Source organism: Saimiri boliviensis, chromosome 2 (assembly GCF_048565385.1).
Source record: "Saimiri boliviensis isolate mSaiBol1 chromosome 2, mSaiBol1.pri, whole genome shotgun sequence".
NCBI classification, from domain to species: domain Eukaryota; kingdom Metazoa; phylum Chordata; class Mammalia; order Primates; family Cebidae; genus Saimiri; species Saimiri boliviensis.
This window is the reverse complement of record NC_133450.1, coordinates 190,066,030-190,080,350: the sequence shown is the minus strand read 5'-3', so window position 1 is coordinate 190,080,350 and position 14,321 is coordinate 190,066,030. Positions and strand designations below refer to the sequence as shown.

Below are 14,321 nucleotides of genomic sequence, written 5' to 3'. Positions count from 1 at the left end.
GTTTTCAGCACAGCAATCCTGTAAGGAAGTGCCTGGTCAAAACGGCTCTCCACGTCTCTCAGAACAAAGCAAGAGTCCTTCCCAAGACCAGGAAGCCCAGCTTCCTTCCCAACACCCTTCCAGTCACCCTGGGCCATTTTATGGCTCACTCTAGGCAGTCTCACTCCAGGGCCCTTCAACTTGCTCTTCCTTCTGCCTGGAGTATCCTTCCCAGGGATGTTGCTCCCTCCCTTCAGATATTTATTCAGATGTCACCTTTGGAGAAGGCTTTCCTGCCCTGCTGTATTTTTCTCCGTGGCACTTGTCACCAGCCATTGATATGCAGACTGATGTATTACCTGCCTCTTCTCACAAGGCCCCTGGCTCCAAAAGGCCGGAATCTCTGTCTGTTGTTCCCACCGCTGTCTTCCCAGCCTTGAACTGTGCCTGGCACATGTGGACGAGTGGTTAGGAGCATCATCGTGGGTGGACTGCCTGCTGGGTGTCACTGCTAGGCAGCAGGCTGGCTACACACTCAGCACAGTCCTGAGAGCAAGTGGGTCCAGTGTGTCTGGAGCCTTCTGTTGGCAAGAGCCTCCCTTCCCACTGTTTTCTGAAGTGGTTAATGGAGAAAGAGTGTCTTAGAGGGACGGAAATGCCCCACGGTCCCAGATAGGGAAGAGGGGTCAGTGGTGAGATGCAGAACAGGCCCATTGTGTTCCTCGGTTCCAGTAGACAGCACATTCCCTCGCCCCAGGCCCCCAGGGCTGAGGTTTCTCCAGGGCCTTCTGTGAGCATGGGGGTTGATTGCTGTGTGTCTTGCCGGGCTTGGAGGATAGCTTGCCACATTCATGCTTGCTAGTTACAGGAGAGGTTTCTGCCTTTGTGTGGCACAGCCAGCGACGTGTTTGTGGGCCTGAAGCTGGGCTTTGGCTTTAGGAACCTTCTTTGCAGGCTCTGGCCTTATTTCTTAGGCACCCTCTGTGTGTCAGGCACTGGAGTGTTTCCTCTCATCTGACCTTCACAGCAGCCTAGTGAGACAAGAAATTGGGACTCGACGAGGTTCAGTAGCTTAGCCGCAGCTTGCAGCGAATTGCTGGCAGGTTTAGGAGAGGAACTCAGGTCGGTTCAGCTGCTTCTGTGAGGTGCCTAGTACTGTGTGTACATCAAGCAGACACGGTAAGTATCATTTATAATAACAGAGCTCAGACTGGATTCCAGACACTGGATTCTAAGATTTCTAGATGCGTCACCTGCTTTAATCCCTATGAGATGGGTGCTGTCAATATCCCTGTTTTTCAGAGAAGGAAACAGGCCCAGCTAGACAGCCAGCAAGGTGAACTACCTGGTCTCCAGGAACCCTCTGGCAACTCCAGTTTCAGCTCAGTGCTTCCTGTTCTTTGTGGTGTCTCCAGGGTCTCCTTCAAGGAGCATCCTCCCCCAGCCTGTGGGGTGATTGGTGCTCCCACAGGCCCAGGGCGGGGAGAAGAGCATGTGGAATGGCCCGTCCTGTGCTATAAGCACTGCTCTAGCCTCACCTGGGTGCTGGGTCCAGGACAGCGTTACTGTGCCTGGGCCCATGCAGGGGATCTGAATACAGAGGAGCAGACTTGGAGGGTGCAGTATGATTCCCCAGTGGCACTCCCTAGGAGTTTCCCAGGAACAAGGCAGGTGTGGCCAGCATGGCCTGAGGTGGGATGAGAGGAGAGGAGCTACTTGGACGTGGATTTTTTGGCCAAATACAAGAAACAGCTTTTCCTCCTGAGAAGTGTCCAGAGGACAGAGCTCCCCCAAGGCAGTACCATGCCCCCTTGCTAGAGGGAGCAGGGAGGTTCCTATGGGGGTTGAGCTGAGCTCAGTGGCCTCTGGAGGCTCAACCAGCCCCTCACACACACCATTGGGCTGTGACCACCTGGGTGTCCTGTCTTAGGAGGCCAGAATCTTTTGTGCCCTGTTATTTCATTGCTTGAAACCCTTCCTCCTGCAAGTTGTAAAGTACCAACTAGAACACTGAATGATACCCCTCCTGTCTATTACAGTAGTTCCCTGGGCTGCGCTCTGCTAACCCCGCACTTTCTCTCTCTCCCCACAGCACAGTTTAATGGCAGTGAGAAGCGGCAGTCATCCCCCTCGCCTTCACGGGACCGGCGGCGCCAGCTTCGTGCCCCTGGAGGGGGCTTTAAGCCTATCAAACATGGGAGCCCTGAGTTCTGCGGGATCCTAGGGGAAAGGGTGGATCCTGCTGTCCCCCTGGAGAAGCAGATGTAAGTTCTTAGGGAGCAAAGCCCAGACTCACCTCTCTGTTCACCTGATTTTTGCCCTCTCTTTCATGTCATCTTTTAAAAATTCACTGGCTGGGCCAGGCGTGGTAGCTCACACCTGTAATCCCAGCACTTTGGGAGGCCGAGGCAGGTGAATCACTTGAGCCTAGGAGTTCAAGACCAGCCTGGACAACATAGTGAGATCCTGTCTCTTAAAAAAAAGGGAAAAAAAATACAAAAATTAATGAGGTATGATGGCATGCACCTGTAGTTCCAGCTACTTGGGAGGCTGAGGCAGGAGAATCAATTGAGCCCAGGAGGTTGAGGCTGTGGTGAGCTGTGATCACACTACTGCAGTGAGCCTGGGCAACAGAGCAAGACCCTGTCTCAAAAAAAAAAAAAAAAAAAACCTCCCAGACTGAGACATGCTATAACTCTAGGGGCCTTCTAGTCTGCCCCTACCTCCCACTCCGTGTACAGATGGGCAGTTTGAGGATCTTGGAAGGTTGAAGCTCCCACCAAGCCAGTGGTAGACCCAGGATTAGAACACACATCTCCTGGCTTCCAGCCCCGAGCTTGTTCTCTCCACCCTGTGTTGCCACCCTTACCTTCAGTGGCAGGAGGGACAGCAAAAGAGTCTACAGGATTTACTCCTTGTTTTTACATCTTAGTTTCTAATTTCATCATGCAGTAAATAAGTTCTTGGAAAACTAAATATAAACTCAATCCTTTCCGCTAAGTGTAAAACTATGTGTCAGTTAGGTTTATTTTCTAGCTATAGTGGTCTTGCTCCATGTCTGCTTGATGCTATTATAGTTGAGCAGGGCCTTTCCACTCTTGATGCGGGTTTTCTCAGCCCCTTTCTCTAGAGATTTCCCACCTCCAGTCAGTGGGTGGCCAAGTTCCATCCATTCTGCCCCCAGGGTCCCATGTCCCTTCCGTCCTTGCTGCCCCCAGCACTGTGCGGGGCCCTGCCCTTTATTGGCCACCCCCCCGCCCCCACCTCCTTGGCCATGGTCATCATCTCCCTGCTCTGCCAAATCCTCCCTGGGTGCAGATTCCTGCTCTGCTCTGAAACCTTCAGTGGCTTCACATTACCTCCAGGATAAAGTCCCACCTCCCTAGCCTGCCATTCATTCTGTGAATTGTCCCCAAACTATGTTTTCAGTTTCTAGCCGTGCCTCATACCTGGACTAGAGTGAGCTTCTCCAGGAACTTGACAAAGCAGGTATGGGACCTGTGCTGGTGTCCTCGGGTATCTTGTCTGCTTAAACAAGCAAATGTGCAATAAGGGATTGTCAGCCCATTGCCTAGATGAGAACATCAGGGCTCAGAGTGGTGCAGATCCTTGGCAAAGACTCACAGCTCAGAGTACCCCCAACCTCGTGACTCAGACTCCACCCTGTCCCCTTCCCTGTCCTCCACTTACTCTTTGCTCATTCTCACCCTTAGCCTGGCACAGAGGAGGCACACATAAGGCCAAGAGACTCGCTGACACCACGCATGGTTCGTGAGCCCTCCCTAGTGTGTGTCACGTACTGTGTTCGTCTTGGCCCAGGGATTCTGGTCTTGGCATGGCCGGCAGGGCATCCCCTCACAGGAAATTCTCACTCGGTGAGCAGGATGCAGGATTTTCCGAATGACATCATGTGCTGCCATTTTAAGCAAGGGCTGTCATCTCTGGAGGCTTCTGCCGCCTTGTGAGTGCTCCACTCCTGCTGTACAGACCACATTGGGGAGGTGCTCCCAGCCGGCTGTGAATCGTCTCTCACAGCCGTGCAGATCGACTGGCAGGTTTTGCTTATTTCTGATCAAACTGTGCACTTTTCATCAACAAACTATGACCCACAGATGTTCAGTGTTCGTCCTGACTGGCAGTGGCCAGGTCTGCCTGGGTCGGCCTGGGCACAGCCTGTCCTCTCCCACCCCCGGAATCAGCCTTCATCACAAGGCGGGGGAATTGGGCTTCCTTTCCTTTCCCATTCCCTCTTGACGGGGCCCCCAGCCAAGTCCAGAGTCATGACTGGCTTTTCCTCCCCCACCATCTCATCTCCCCAGGATTAACTCCCCAAGATGAGTCAGAAGACCTGACTCATCACCCAAGGGGTGTGCTTAGGGTAAAATCTCACTTCGGATAGAGCCTGATTACCCCAGTAAACAGGATCACCTAATCCCCCACCTGGACTGATGCTGCTCTAGAGCTCAGGAGGCATCCAGTCTGATCCTCTCCTCCACCCTAACGCAAAGGGAGGGAGGAGGGGGAGACCGAGGCACTGGTGGTTTGCCCCAGGTCACACTGTTGCTGAGGATGGGCAGGCACACGTCTGTCTGGGTGCCCATACTACCTGCCTTCCCTCCTGGGACAGCAGAAAAGCTGCTCCAGTGCTCAGAGTCTGTCCCCGCTGCCTCCTGGAGAAGCCCCACCCGCACCCCCTCTTCTTTCATCATTACCATCAGTATATACATGTGTTCCAGTAACAAACTTCGCCAACATAAGTAAAAAAAATTACCTTGACCCAACATTCCTCTCTAGGTACTGCCCCTCCTTGGCAAAGACTCACAGAAACTCTATGAGGGCAGAAACTTGTCTGGATTACCATTGCATCCCCTGTGCCCGGAACAGTGCCCAGCACATAACAGGTGCTGAATAAGTAGCTGCTGCCTGAATGAACAGTCTCCAAAGAGCTGCCAGCACTTCTCCCCTCTCTGTCACCTCCCCTTCTCTCTCACCTACAACAATCAGTCTCCCTTTTATGTCCGGGTCCCCAGACGACCCCCTCTGTCCTCTGTGGCAGTCAGCACAGTTGACCACTCTCATTCTGGGCCTCTGCGCCTGGTTTTCCTCCTGCCTCCCTGGCCACTCTTCCATTTCCTCTGCTGGCTCCTTGCCTCTGCTTGACCGGAAGGTCGGCCTTTCCAGGGCTCAGTTTCTAACCACGTACTCTGGATTGCTCTCCCAGGGTCCTGGTGGTGACTCACAGATGCGTAGCCCTAGCCCACCCCTCTCTCAGCGCTCCTGACTCCTACTTCCAGTGGCTTCCTGGCATCTCCACTTAGCTGACAAGCGGGCATCTCAAACTTAACATGTTCAAAATTGGGCTCCTGATCTTCTTGAAACTTGCTCCTCCCCCAGCTTCCACATCTCCAAAATCGGTGTCACCATGGCTCAAGCCACAAACTTGGCATCATCTTGATTCCTTTTTTTGCTTGCCACCAGCATCTGTTATGTTATCAGATTCTGCCAGTGCTCCCTCCAAAGTACCACCAGAATCCATCATTCCTCCATCTCCGCAGCCGCTTCCATGTGAACTACTGCAGCAGCACCCTAACTCGTCTCCTCTGGCCCTCCTTAGGGCAACCTGACTGATGGTCTATGAGATTTCCCAGGGCAAGTAACAGCTCCTAACACTCTTATTGCTGAGGATGAGATCAAACTTCTCTTGGGCACAAGAACTGGCCATGTCTCCTACCTGCTGCTCACAGTGCCTGGGCCCTTCTTGCTGCCTTTCTGCTCAGTGAGGACCACAAGCGCATTCCTACCTCAGGACCTTTGCACTTGTTGCTTCTTTTGCAGAGAAGATGTTTTCTTTGGCTCTTCACATGATTGGCTCCTTATGTTCTCAGGCCACATGTTGTTTCCGCAGGAGCCTCCGCTGCCCATTCATTTCTAAATAGCCATCTTACCCAACACCAGTCACTTGCCTTATGGTAACCCCTGGAAGCCTGCGTAGCCCTTGTCACTGTCTAGAATTGTTTCCTGTATCTCTTTGTTGACTCTCCCTCTCCCTCCATCAGCCCTATGAGATCAAGGGTATACTAAGTGGTGAGTAAATACTGGATGAGCTCATGGGTATTGGCTGGGGTGAAGAATGATAGTTGAGTCTCCCTCACCCTCCTGGTTCTGACCTGACAGGCCAACCCCATGAGGACCAACCCATCACTGAGATGACCTCCTGCCTGGATTCTCTTTCCAGGTGAAGCAAGGCCTATGTGGTCCCAACAGTTGTGTGTAGCTGCGCCACAGGACCACCCAGCCTAGCCTGACTCCTGGTCTCCAGCCTTCTGCTGACAGGCTGCCCAGTGCTAGCCCGGCCCCCAGATCCAGCACCCTCTGCTGTGATCCTCAGCCCCTTGTCCCCTGCCCTCACCTCTATGTGGAGCACTGGGGGAGGGATTGGCAGCTTATCCTGTCTACCACCTGGGATTCCCCTTGACAAGGATCCAGAGGCCATGCCCCCTCTCAGAGCCGGGCTTGCTCCTGAGCTCAGGGAGGGCAGACGGCCGGCAGCACCTCCCCAGAGACCACTTCCAGGCCTTTCCTTGAGGATGGCTCGGCTTCAATGGCTGGGACTTGTTTTCCTAATAAAACGTTTTTTGTCAGCTCACTGAGGGTGTGTTGCGCAGTGAAATCTCCCAGCGGGCAGCCTTCCCAAACTGTTAACTCTTACTTCTGAAGTCGCTGCTATCTTTGTTTCTCCTGATTGCAGCCATATAGCCTTTGTGAGCCTTCATGCCTTGGGAAGTGTTTCAGTCGTGGCAACGCATGCATCCCCCAACTTCACCTTCCTCTTTACGTATTTCTCTGTAACTTTACAAAGAAAGGGGTCTGTGGTCTGCATGCTCTTCCTGTCTCTTCCCCTGGAAGGTCTCAGCTCCAGATGTCCAGCTTGGTGGCCACCACCTGGACCGTCCACCACTTGGCCACATTCCCATTGGGATAGGGACACTCACATGTACTCTTCAGTCCTTGACTTTAAAGTTGATTTTTTTTTCCTAGGGTTATAATTCTATTGTGGCCACTGCTTCTAGCTGTTGAGCTCTGCCTTGTGAGTGGCAGGAATTGCATGGGGATGGGCGGTGTGGGTCTTTCTCTGAGGAGCATGTCAGTGACAGAATTCTCAGAGCCACGGTTTGCAGGACACTCTGAGACAGGCACCAGGAGGCAGCATCCCACTTGCACCTGGAAATGTGAAATGCAGCCTCTGGATGGGCAGGGGCTGCAGCCATTGTAGATGGGGATATCACCACATTAGCTTTCTGCTAATGCTGCAGCTGCTTCGGTCAGGACTCACTCCACACCAGGCTCTACTTTAGCCCTTCCTTCAAGGACATTTGTTTCATTCTCACAAACCAAGAGAGGTTGGCATGATCCTCACTTAATACAAGCCGCCTGGTCAGTGGCTTGCCTGGCTGGTGGGCAGCAGAGCCACCATTGGAAGCAGCATCTGTGCCTCTGTGGACGATGCACACTCCAGCCACAGCACTGCCTAGTGTCTCTGTCTCTCCTGGCTGAGCCTCACCCCCTCCACTGCCCCCCGGAGACCATCATGTAAACATAAATGTATTTTGAGTGTGTCCACTCATGGGCAGTGAGGATCTTTATTCTTTCCCTGAAATTTTACCTTCAGCTCTTCGAGTCATGAAAATCAGCGAGCCAGGCATGGTGGTACGTGTCTGTAGTCCCACTACTTGGGAAGCCGAGGCAGGAGGATCCCTTAAGCCCAGGAGTTTGAGGCTGCAGTGAGCCATGATCACACCACTGTACTTCAGTCAGGGTAACAGAGTGAAACTGTCTCTAAGCACCCCCTCAAAAAAACCCCAAAAAACCAAAGGAAAGAAAAAGGAAAATCAGGCCAGATGTAACAGCTCACGCCTGTAATCCTAGCACTTTGAGAGGTGAGATGGCAGGATCACTTGAGCTCAGGAATTCGAGATTAGCCTGGGCAACATAGTAAGACCCTGTCTCTAGAAAAGATTTAATAATAGCCGGGCATGATGGCACACATCTTTAGTCAAAGCTACTCAGGATGCTGAGGTGGGAGGATCGCTTGAGCCCTTGAGATTGAGGCAGCAGTGAGCTATGATTGCACCACTGCACTCTAACCTGGGTATCAGGATGAGACCCTGTCTCCAAAAAAAAAAAAAAAAGAAAATTATTGTTCCCATTTCCTCCTGTGATGGGAGATAGGGGGTTAGTCGGGCCCTCTGCACGCAATCCTCCCCTCAGATTCTGCTCTCTGCCCTCCTCTGGCATGCCTAGTGTCTGAGAGAAGTGATGCTAGATTCCCACGTGCCCAAGCGGTACCAGAGCCATCTGGCAGGAGCATGGACGGCACGTCACTGCCCACCGTCCACGTCTCTGCACACATCACTGAATCAGAGCACGGCCTTCCTGTCAGCACCCTCTGATAGTTTCCATGTTGCTCAAACAGAGAAGAGCCCCTGCCGCAGCCCCATTTCAGGACCTTTTGCCCACGCCTCCCCCTTGCTGCCTCTCTCTGTCCATGCTGGCCCCTGGCTGTTTCCAGAACACTCTAGGCAGCTTTCTGCCTTGGCCTTCACTGCTCATTTGTCTACCAAGAAAGCTCCTTTCTGGCTTCCCTCCTCACTGCCTGCAAGGCTGCACTGAAATGTCACTTTTTTTTCTTTTGTTTTTTGAGACAGAGTCTCACTCTGTCACCCAGGCTGGAGTGTAGTGGCACGATCTTGACTCACTGCAGCCTCTGGCTTCTGGGTTCAAGCGATTCTTCAGCATCAGCCTCCTGAGTAGCTGGGATTATAACCACCATGCCTGGCTAATTTTTGTATTTTTAGTAGAGATGGGGTTTTACCATGTTGGCTAGGCTGGTTTTGAACTCCTGACCTCAGGTGATCCACCCGCCTCTGCCTCCCAAAGTGTTGGGATTACAGGCATGAGCCACCGCACCTTGAGAAGGCTTCCCTGGCTGCCCTGCCTGAAATAGTCCCCCACCGGCCCCTAGCCGCATGACCCTATGCCACTTCATCTCCATGGTGCCCATCCCCACACCGTGTGCTCTGTGATGACTTGAGTGTCTGTGGCCTGACTCCCTGCATCGAAGCATAAGCTTCCCATGAAAGGAGACTGGGTTTCATTTACTGTGCTCTCCCCAGGACCCAGTAGCAGCAGCAGCAGGCGGGCAATGGATGCCCGTGGACTGAAGCCTGTTTGCATAGGGATGCCCCCTGCCGTGCTCAGCCTCCTGAGGCCAGTCAGGGCCATGGGAATCCTGTAGAGCTGGGCTCTGACTACTCTCTGCCCTCTCCACAGATGGTATCACGGAGCCATCAGCAGAGGAGATGCTGAGAACCTGCTGCGACTCTGCAAGGAGTGTAGCTACCTTGTCCGCAACAGCCAGACCAGCAAGCATGACTACTCCCTCTCCCTGAGGTGAGTGCCACCCGAGCACCCCAGCCCTCTTCGGCAGTCTCTGCATGCACCGCCGGCCGCTGTGCCTGTGGTGAAAAGACATGCCAGTGTCCCCTGGGAAACTTGCCAGCGCAGGTTATTTCGAGCCTGGGTCTTTCCATTTGATCCTGTTCTCCTGGGATACAGAGGAGTTTTTATGTCTGCCATCACTGCCTTCCCAGAAAAGGAGGGGCCTTTTCCTAGGATTTTATATCAAGTGTCCTAGAATAGCTTTCACATCTGCTGTGAGCCGGGGTGGTACAAAGCTCTTAGAGCATGCCTCATTCCTCTCTCAAAGCCCATGACAGTCCTTTGATTTTTTTGAGGAACATATCGTCCCCAATTTGCAGATGAGGAAACAGACTCACAGAGGTGGGTGTGGCTGGCCCAACTCACCAGGCCAGGATTTGCAACCAGCCCTTGACTCTCTGCCGCTGTGAGCATGACCCTTTCCTAGCACTCTGGCTTGCATTTTAGGTGGGCCTGAGTTTGGGCATCACACAAAGTCTAGAAGGAGCGCCGGGAAGAACTGGTGTTAGTGCCTTTGGAAGCTTTGGAAACTCTCAGGTCTTTCTGATCCATGAGGCATTTCTGTCAAGATGACCAGACCCAGAAATAAGAAAAGGGTGTTTTAGTTGGATGCGATTGCTGAATGGGACCCCAAAGAATGTCTAGACCCATTTTACAGACAGAAAAACTGAGGCCCAGAGAAAGGAAGGATTTGCCAAGGACACCCAGAGAGTTGGTAACATAATTGGGGTGTAAACCCAGGCTCCTCAGGCAGCACAGACCCCCCAGAAGCAGTGAAGTCCTCTGCCTGACATCCTCTCTGTCCCATTCACCACTGTTAGAGGCCATGGGTGGGAAAGCAGGCCTGCAGGGACACAGCTGTCAGGAGAGCCCACACACATACCGGCCCTGTAGACAGAGGTTTCAGTAAAGCCAAGGAAGGTGAAACTGGCCTGTGCTCTCTGCTCACAACTGATCCTGCCCCCATCTTCTGGGCTTTGCCCTGAGAGGGATAGTGACAAACTGCAGTCAGGAGGGCGGCAGGCATGGGCAGGCAGAGGCAGGCAGGGCACACAGGCTCTGGTAGTCTGCCTAGAACAGAGAGAGCATGTGGACATGGGGTGGGGACCGCGCATCTCTCAAGGACTGTCAGGGAGGAGGGAGCAGATGTGCAGATGGAGGACTTGTGGGCAGACGATGGATAGGCAGATTCCAGCTCTGCAAGAAGAAAAGTTTCCTGACAGCCAGAACGGATCAAGAATTACAGCTACCCAAGCTGCCTCAAGGTGGTGAGCCTGTCATCACTGGGTGAATAAGACCAGAGGCTGGACCACCCCCTAACCAGAGAGGATGCAAAGGGAATTTCTAGCCAGTGATAGGGTACTCAGAACAAATAAGAAATAGGTACCTTGCTCTTCTCCAAGCTGCTCGTGTCTGCATAATTCATTGTCTGCTATCAGACCTGATGGCTTAAAGAATTGGGTCAGTTATGGCAGCCGAAGAAAGTGCCCCACCACAACTGGGGCCAGGTGGGAGGTGGCCAAAACCAGAGGAGCAGAATTGGACTGCAGAGAGGGCAGCGGCAAGGGGGTCACGCACACCACCAGGCCTGCTGAGGGGACCACCAAGGTGAATGGTGCTCTTCTGGGCTGTGAGAGGTAAAGGAAGCAGGCGGCATCAGTGGCAGGACTCAATGTCACCAGCCTTCCCTGCATACTGGATTCCTCGGTGCTCCAGGGACCCTCTAGGGCACTGGTCATTTGGAGTTGTCACTCTGTCTCCCTCCCCATCTGTCTCTGAGTTTCTTAGTGAGCCTCATTCCTCCTGGAATCCCCATGACTGGGGGCCTGGCCTAGAGAGGCCTCCATGAAAGGATTGGGGAGGACGGGACAGAGCACTCCATGCCAAGCCTGGCCATTCGTCCTCGAGGGCCAGAGCCCCATCAGCTGCTCCAGCTTCCTATTCATCCACTGGGGAAGTGCTGAGCCCCTGAACTGAGGGCTTGCCTGGCTGCCATTGGGGCCTCATGGTAACTCCAGTGCTGACCTGCCTTTGAAGGAACAGCAGCCTATTGAGTACCCAGGATGTGCCAGGACTGAGGTCCCAATCGGGGAGTACACAAGGAACCTAGAAGCAGTGGCAGAAATAAGAGCACCAACTGTCTCTTGCAGAAAATGTTTCTCAGCCCCCTATGCAGTAAACCCTCAGTTATCAAAGCAGGTCCAGATGCCAGCTCGCAGTAGGGTTCAGAGGGCCAGAAGCATCATTCCGTCTCCTCGCTGGGATGTGCCATTTCCTAGAGGGTAGGACCACCCTAGACAACACCTTGATTCTGCAGTCACAGTGTAGGCATATAGTCCCAAGGGCCCTGCTGCATGTGGTAGGGAAGGCAGGGGACAGGCCTCCTACACGCCTGGCTTCTTGCACTCACTGGCCTTGTGGCCTTGTTCAGTCACGCCATCGGGGCCTCAGTGTCCTCATCTGTGCACTGGGGATGGCGATGAGCTGCTGACAGACAGCATGCTCGGCCCAGCCAGCACCGTGTCAGTGTTATCTAGTGTGATTCCCATTACCCTGTCTTGCTTCCTGGAGTTTTAAGAGCCACAGGAAGGACCCATTGTCCAGAATTCTGGATAGAAGTCCTGTCCTGCCACTTGCTGCTCCCTGCGTGACCCTGGGCAAGTTTCTTCCTCTACATCTGTCCAGTGGAGAGTTGGGCTTCGATGGGCTCTAAGGCCACCTCCACCTTTGACATCGGGGGCTCTCTAACTCCCCCCATGTCCCCGTCTGTGGGCTGGACCACCTGCGCCTTCCAGGTGAGGGGAGGAGGTAGAGGGAGACTGGGAAGGTGGCCCAGAAGGCTCTACCATCAGACCCTGAGTTTGTCTTCCTGCACCCATTCCGTGGACCCCATTATCAGGACCTATCATTTGGGTGACCCATCTGTGCCCAGAGGAGCTGGAGGTGAGAGTCTAGTTTTGCATGCAGATCTAGAGGCACTAGATCACCACCTCCAAAGGTCAGGGGTAGTCTCACCTGCTTAGCTTTTTCCTGAAGAATGCCAGAAGTGGGGATGTGGGCTAGGCTAGGCATCCTATGGCCGAGCCAGGCAGCCCACTCGGGAGGTGAACTTGCTTCCCAGAGGAGCCCAGCTTCCGATGACCAGTCCCACTGCCGGTTGAGAGGCAATGCCCCGGAATGAATCACCTCAATCACAAGGAGAACAGTCCTGGTACTGCATGTCCTGGCTGCCTGGAGTGAGCACCATCTTTGCCCCAAGTGAGGGGCCTGATTTCTCAGATACTCCCGGCCTCCTTGACCGGGGTGGGTGGGGAATGGCATTCCTGATACTGTCAGGAGCTTGGTGCAATTGACATCATAATTCCAGCTATGCTGGTTACCTGCCTCTGGCCATTTTCATGTGAGTCTTGGGTCCTGCCTGGAGAGTGTTCTAGGGTAGAGAAAGGATCTGGGGGAGTCCGGCCTCAGAGGACACCCGATCCACCCTTCCCTCTGCAGATATTTTTCAGAGCCTTCTGTACCAGCCATGGGGCTGGGCGTCAGAGACGGTGCAGAGGTGAGAACAGCCAGGCCCAGCCTCCAGGGCTCAGGCTGGCCAGGCCAGCCTGTATCTTGTTGTTCACAGGTCTGCACAGGGGATCTTGGGAGCCCAGAGTTGGCATGTGAGTAGGCAGTCCCTACCACAGAAGGTCAGGAGAGGCTGCAGGGAAAAGGTTGCAAAGGAGCCTTAAAGAGAAGTCAGGTGTTGCCCATGCAGGGATGGCTAGCAGGGTAGCTCAGGTAGAGGGGACAGCCCAGGCAGAGCGGACAGCCCAGGCAGAGCCATGGAGCTGCAGGAGAGCCTTAGCAGTCTCGGGGGCTCCCAGAAGAGTTGAGATGTAGTTCTCAGTGATGGGGTGACTAACATGCAGGTTGCACTCACAGGGATCCTGCTGCGAGCCATTTTCTTCCTCATCTTAGGCTGGGGAACGCTGAATGCCTGTCAGGGTCCACAGTAGAGCCAAGACGGGACTCCAGCCATGTCCTCCCATCTCCTCCCCAGCATTCCTTACACTCAGTCAAAAGGTCTTCCACTGTTAAACCTGGAAGTGACTTTGAGGCCCATTTACTCCAATCAATCCCTTTGCTTCCTGAGTGGGGAAACTGACACCCAGAGGGGATTCATGATTGATGTAAGGGTACCCGGCTGGCAGTTGACAACTGACCACAGAGATGGTGACAGCTTCCCACTGTGATGACCAGACAGATCCCTGGATCAGCCCAACCTGCCTCCTGTCTGCATTCCACCCTCAACTTTCTGCACCTACAGTGACCCACGGTGGCGCCTGCACACCTCATCACATTTCAGAACCCCCTCCATGGCAGGGGGGCCCCCACCAGTGAATCGTCTTCAACAATTCTGCCTGATTGCTCTTGAACACTTTCCTCATCCCCCCTGCCTGCAGAACTCTCCCCCTTAGCTGCCCACCAACTCGCTGGCCTGGCACCTACCACTGGCCCCTGGCTACTTTCACCCCAGCCTCAGGAAGCAAAGGATTTAACTGAGAAATAGGCAAGAACATGTCAAACTCTTAACACAATTTTCTTTCTGTGCAAAGGCTGGCAGGGGAGGAAAGGGATGAAAAGCCTTGCAAAAAATCTCATTGAAAGGCTCTTCAGGCACTTTGGCCTGTGAATGACTGAATGACTGTAAGTGAGTTCTGGTTTGGTGAGTTTTTGCAAAGGAATGTGAACAAGATGAGGGAAGCAGGACTTCAAAGACTGGGGGGCTTGTAGCCGGGAAGCAGGCAGTAGAGAGCCCAGGTGAGCACCTGGCTTCCAATTCTGCTTCTGCCCTGCTGGAG

The 14,321-nt window shown here is 53.6% G+C and overlaps 1 protein-coding gene across 1 annotated transcript in view; it reads left to right on the top strand.

Annotated features, from left to right (window-relative positions):
• The window catches only part of SHB (SH2 domain containing adaptor protein B), a 151,125-nt gene that overhangs the window by 111,374 nt on the left and 25,430 nt on the right, over positions 1 to 14,321 (top strand). Inside the window, exons 4-5 of the mRNA XM_003940107.4 lie at positions 2,072 to 2,243; positions 9,310 to 9,429. Coding sequence (XP_003940156.3) covers positions 2,072 to 2,243; positions 9,310 to 9,429 — 292 coding nt within the window. The remainder of the gene's footprint in view (positions 1 to 2,071; positions 2,244 to 9,309; positions 9,430 to 14,321) is intronic.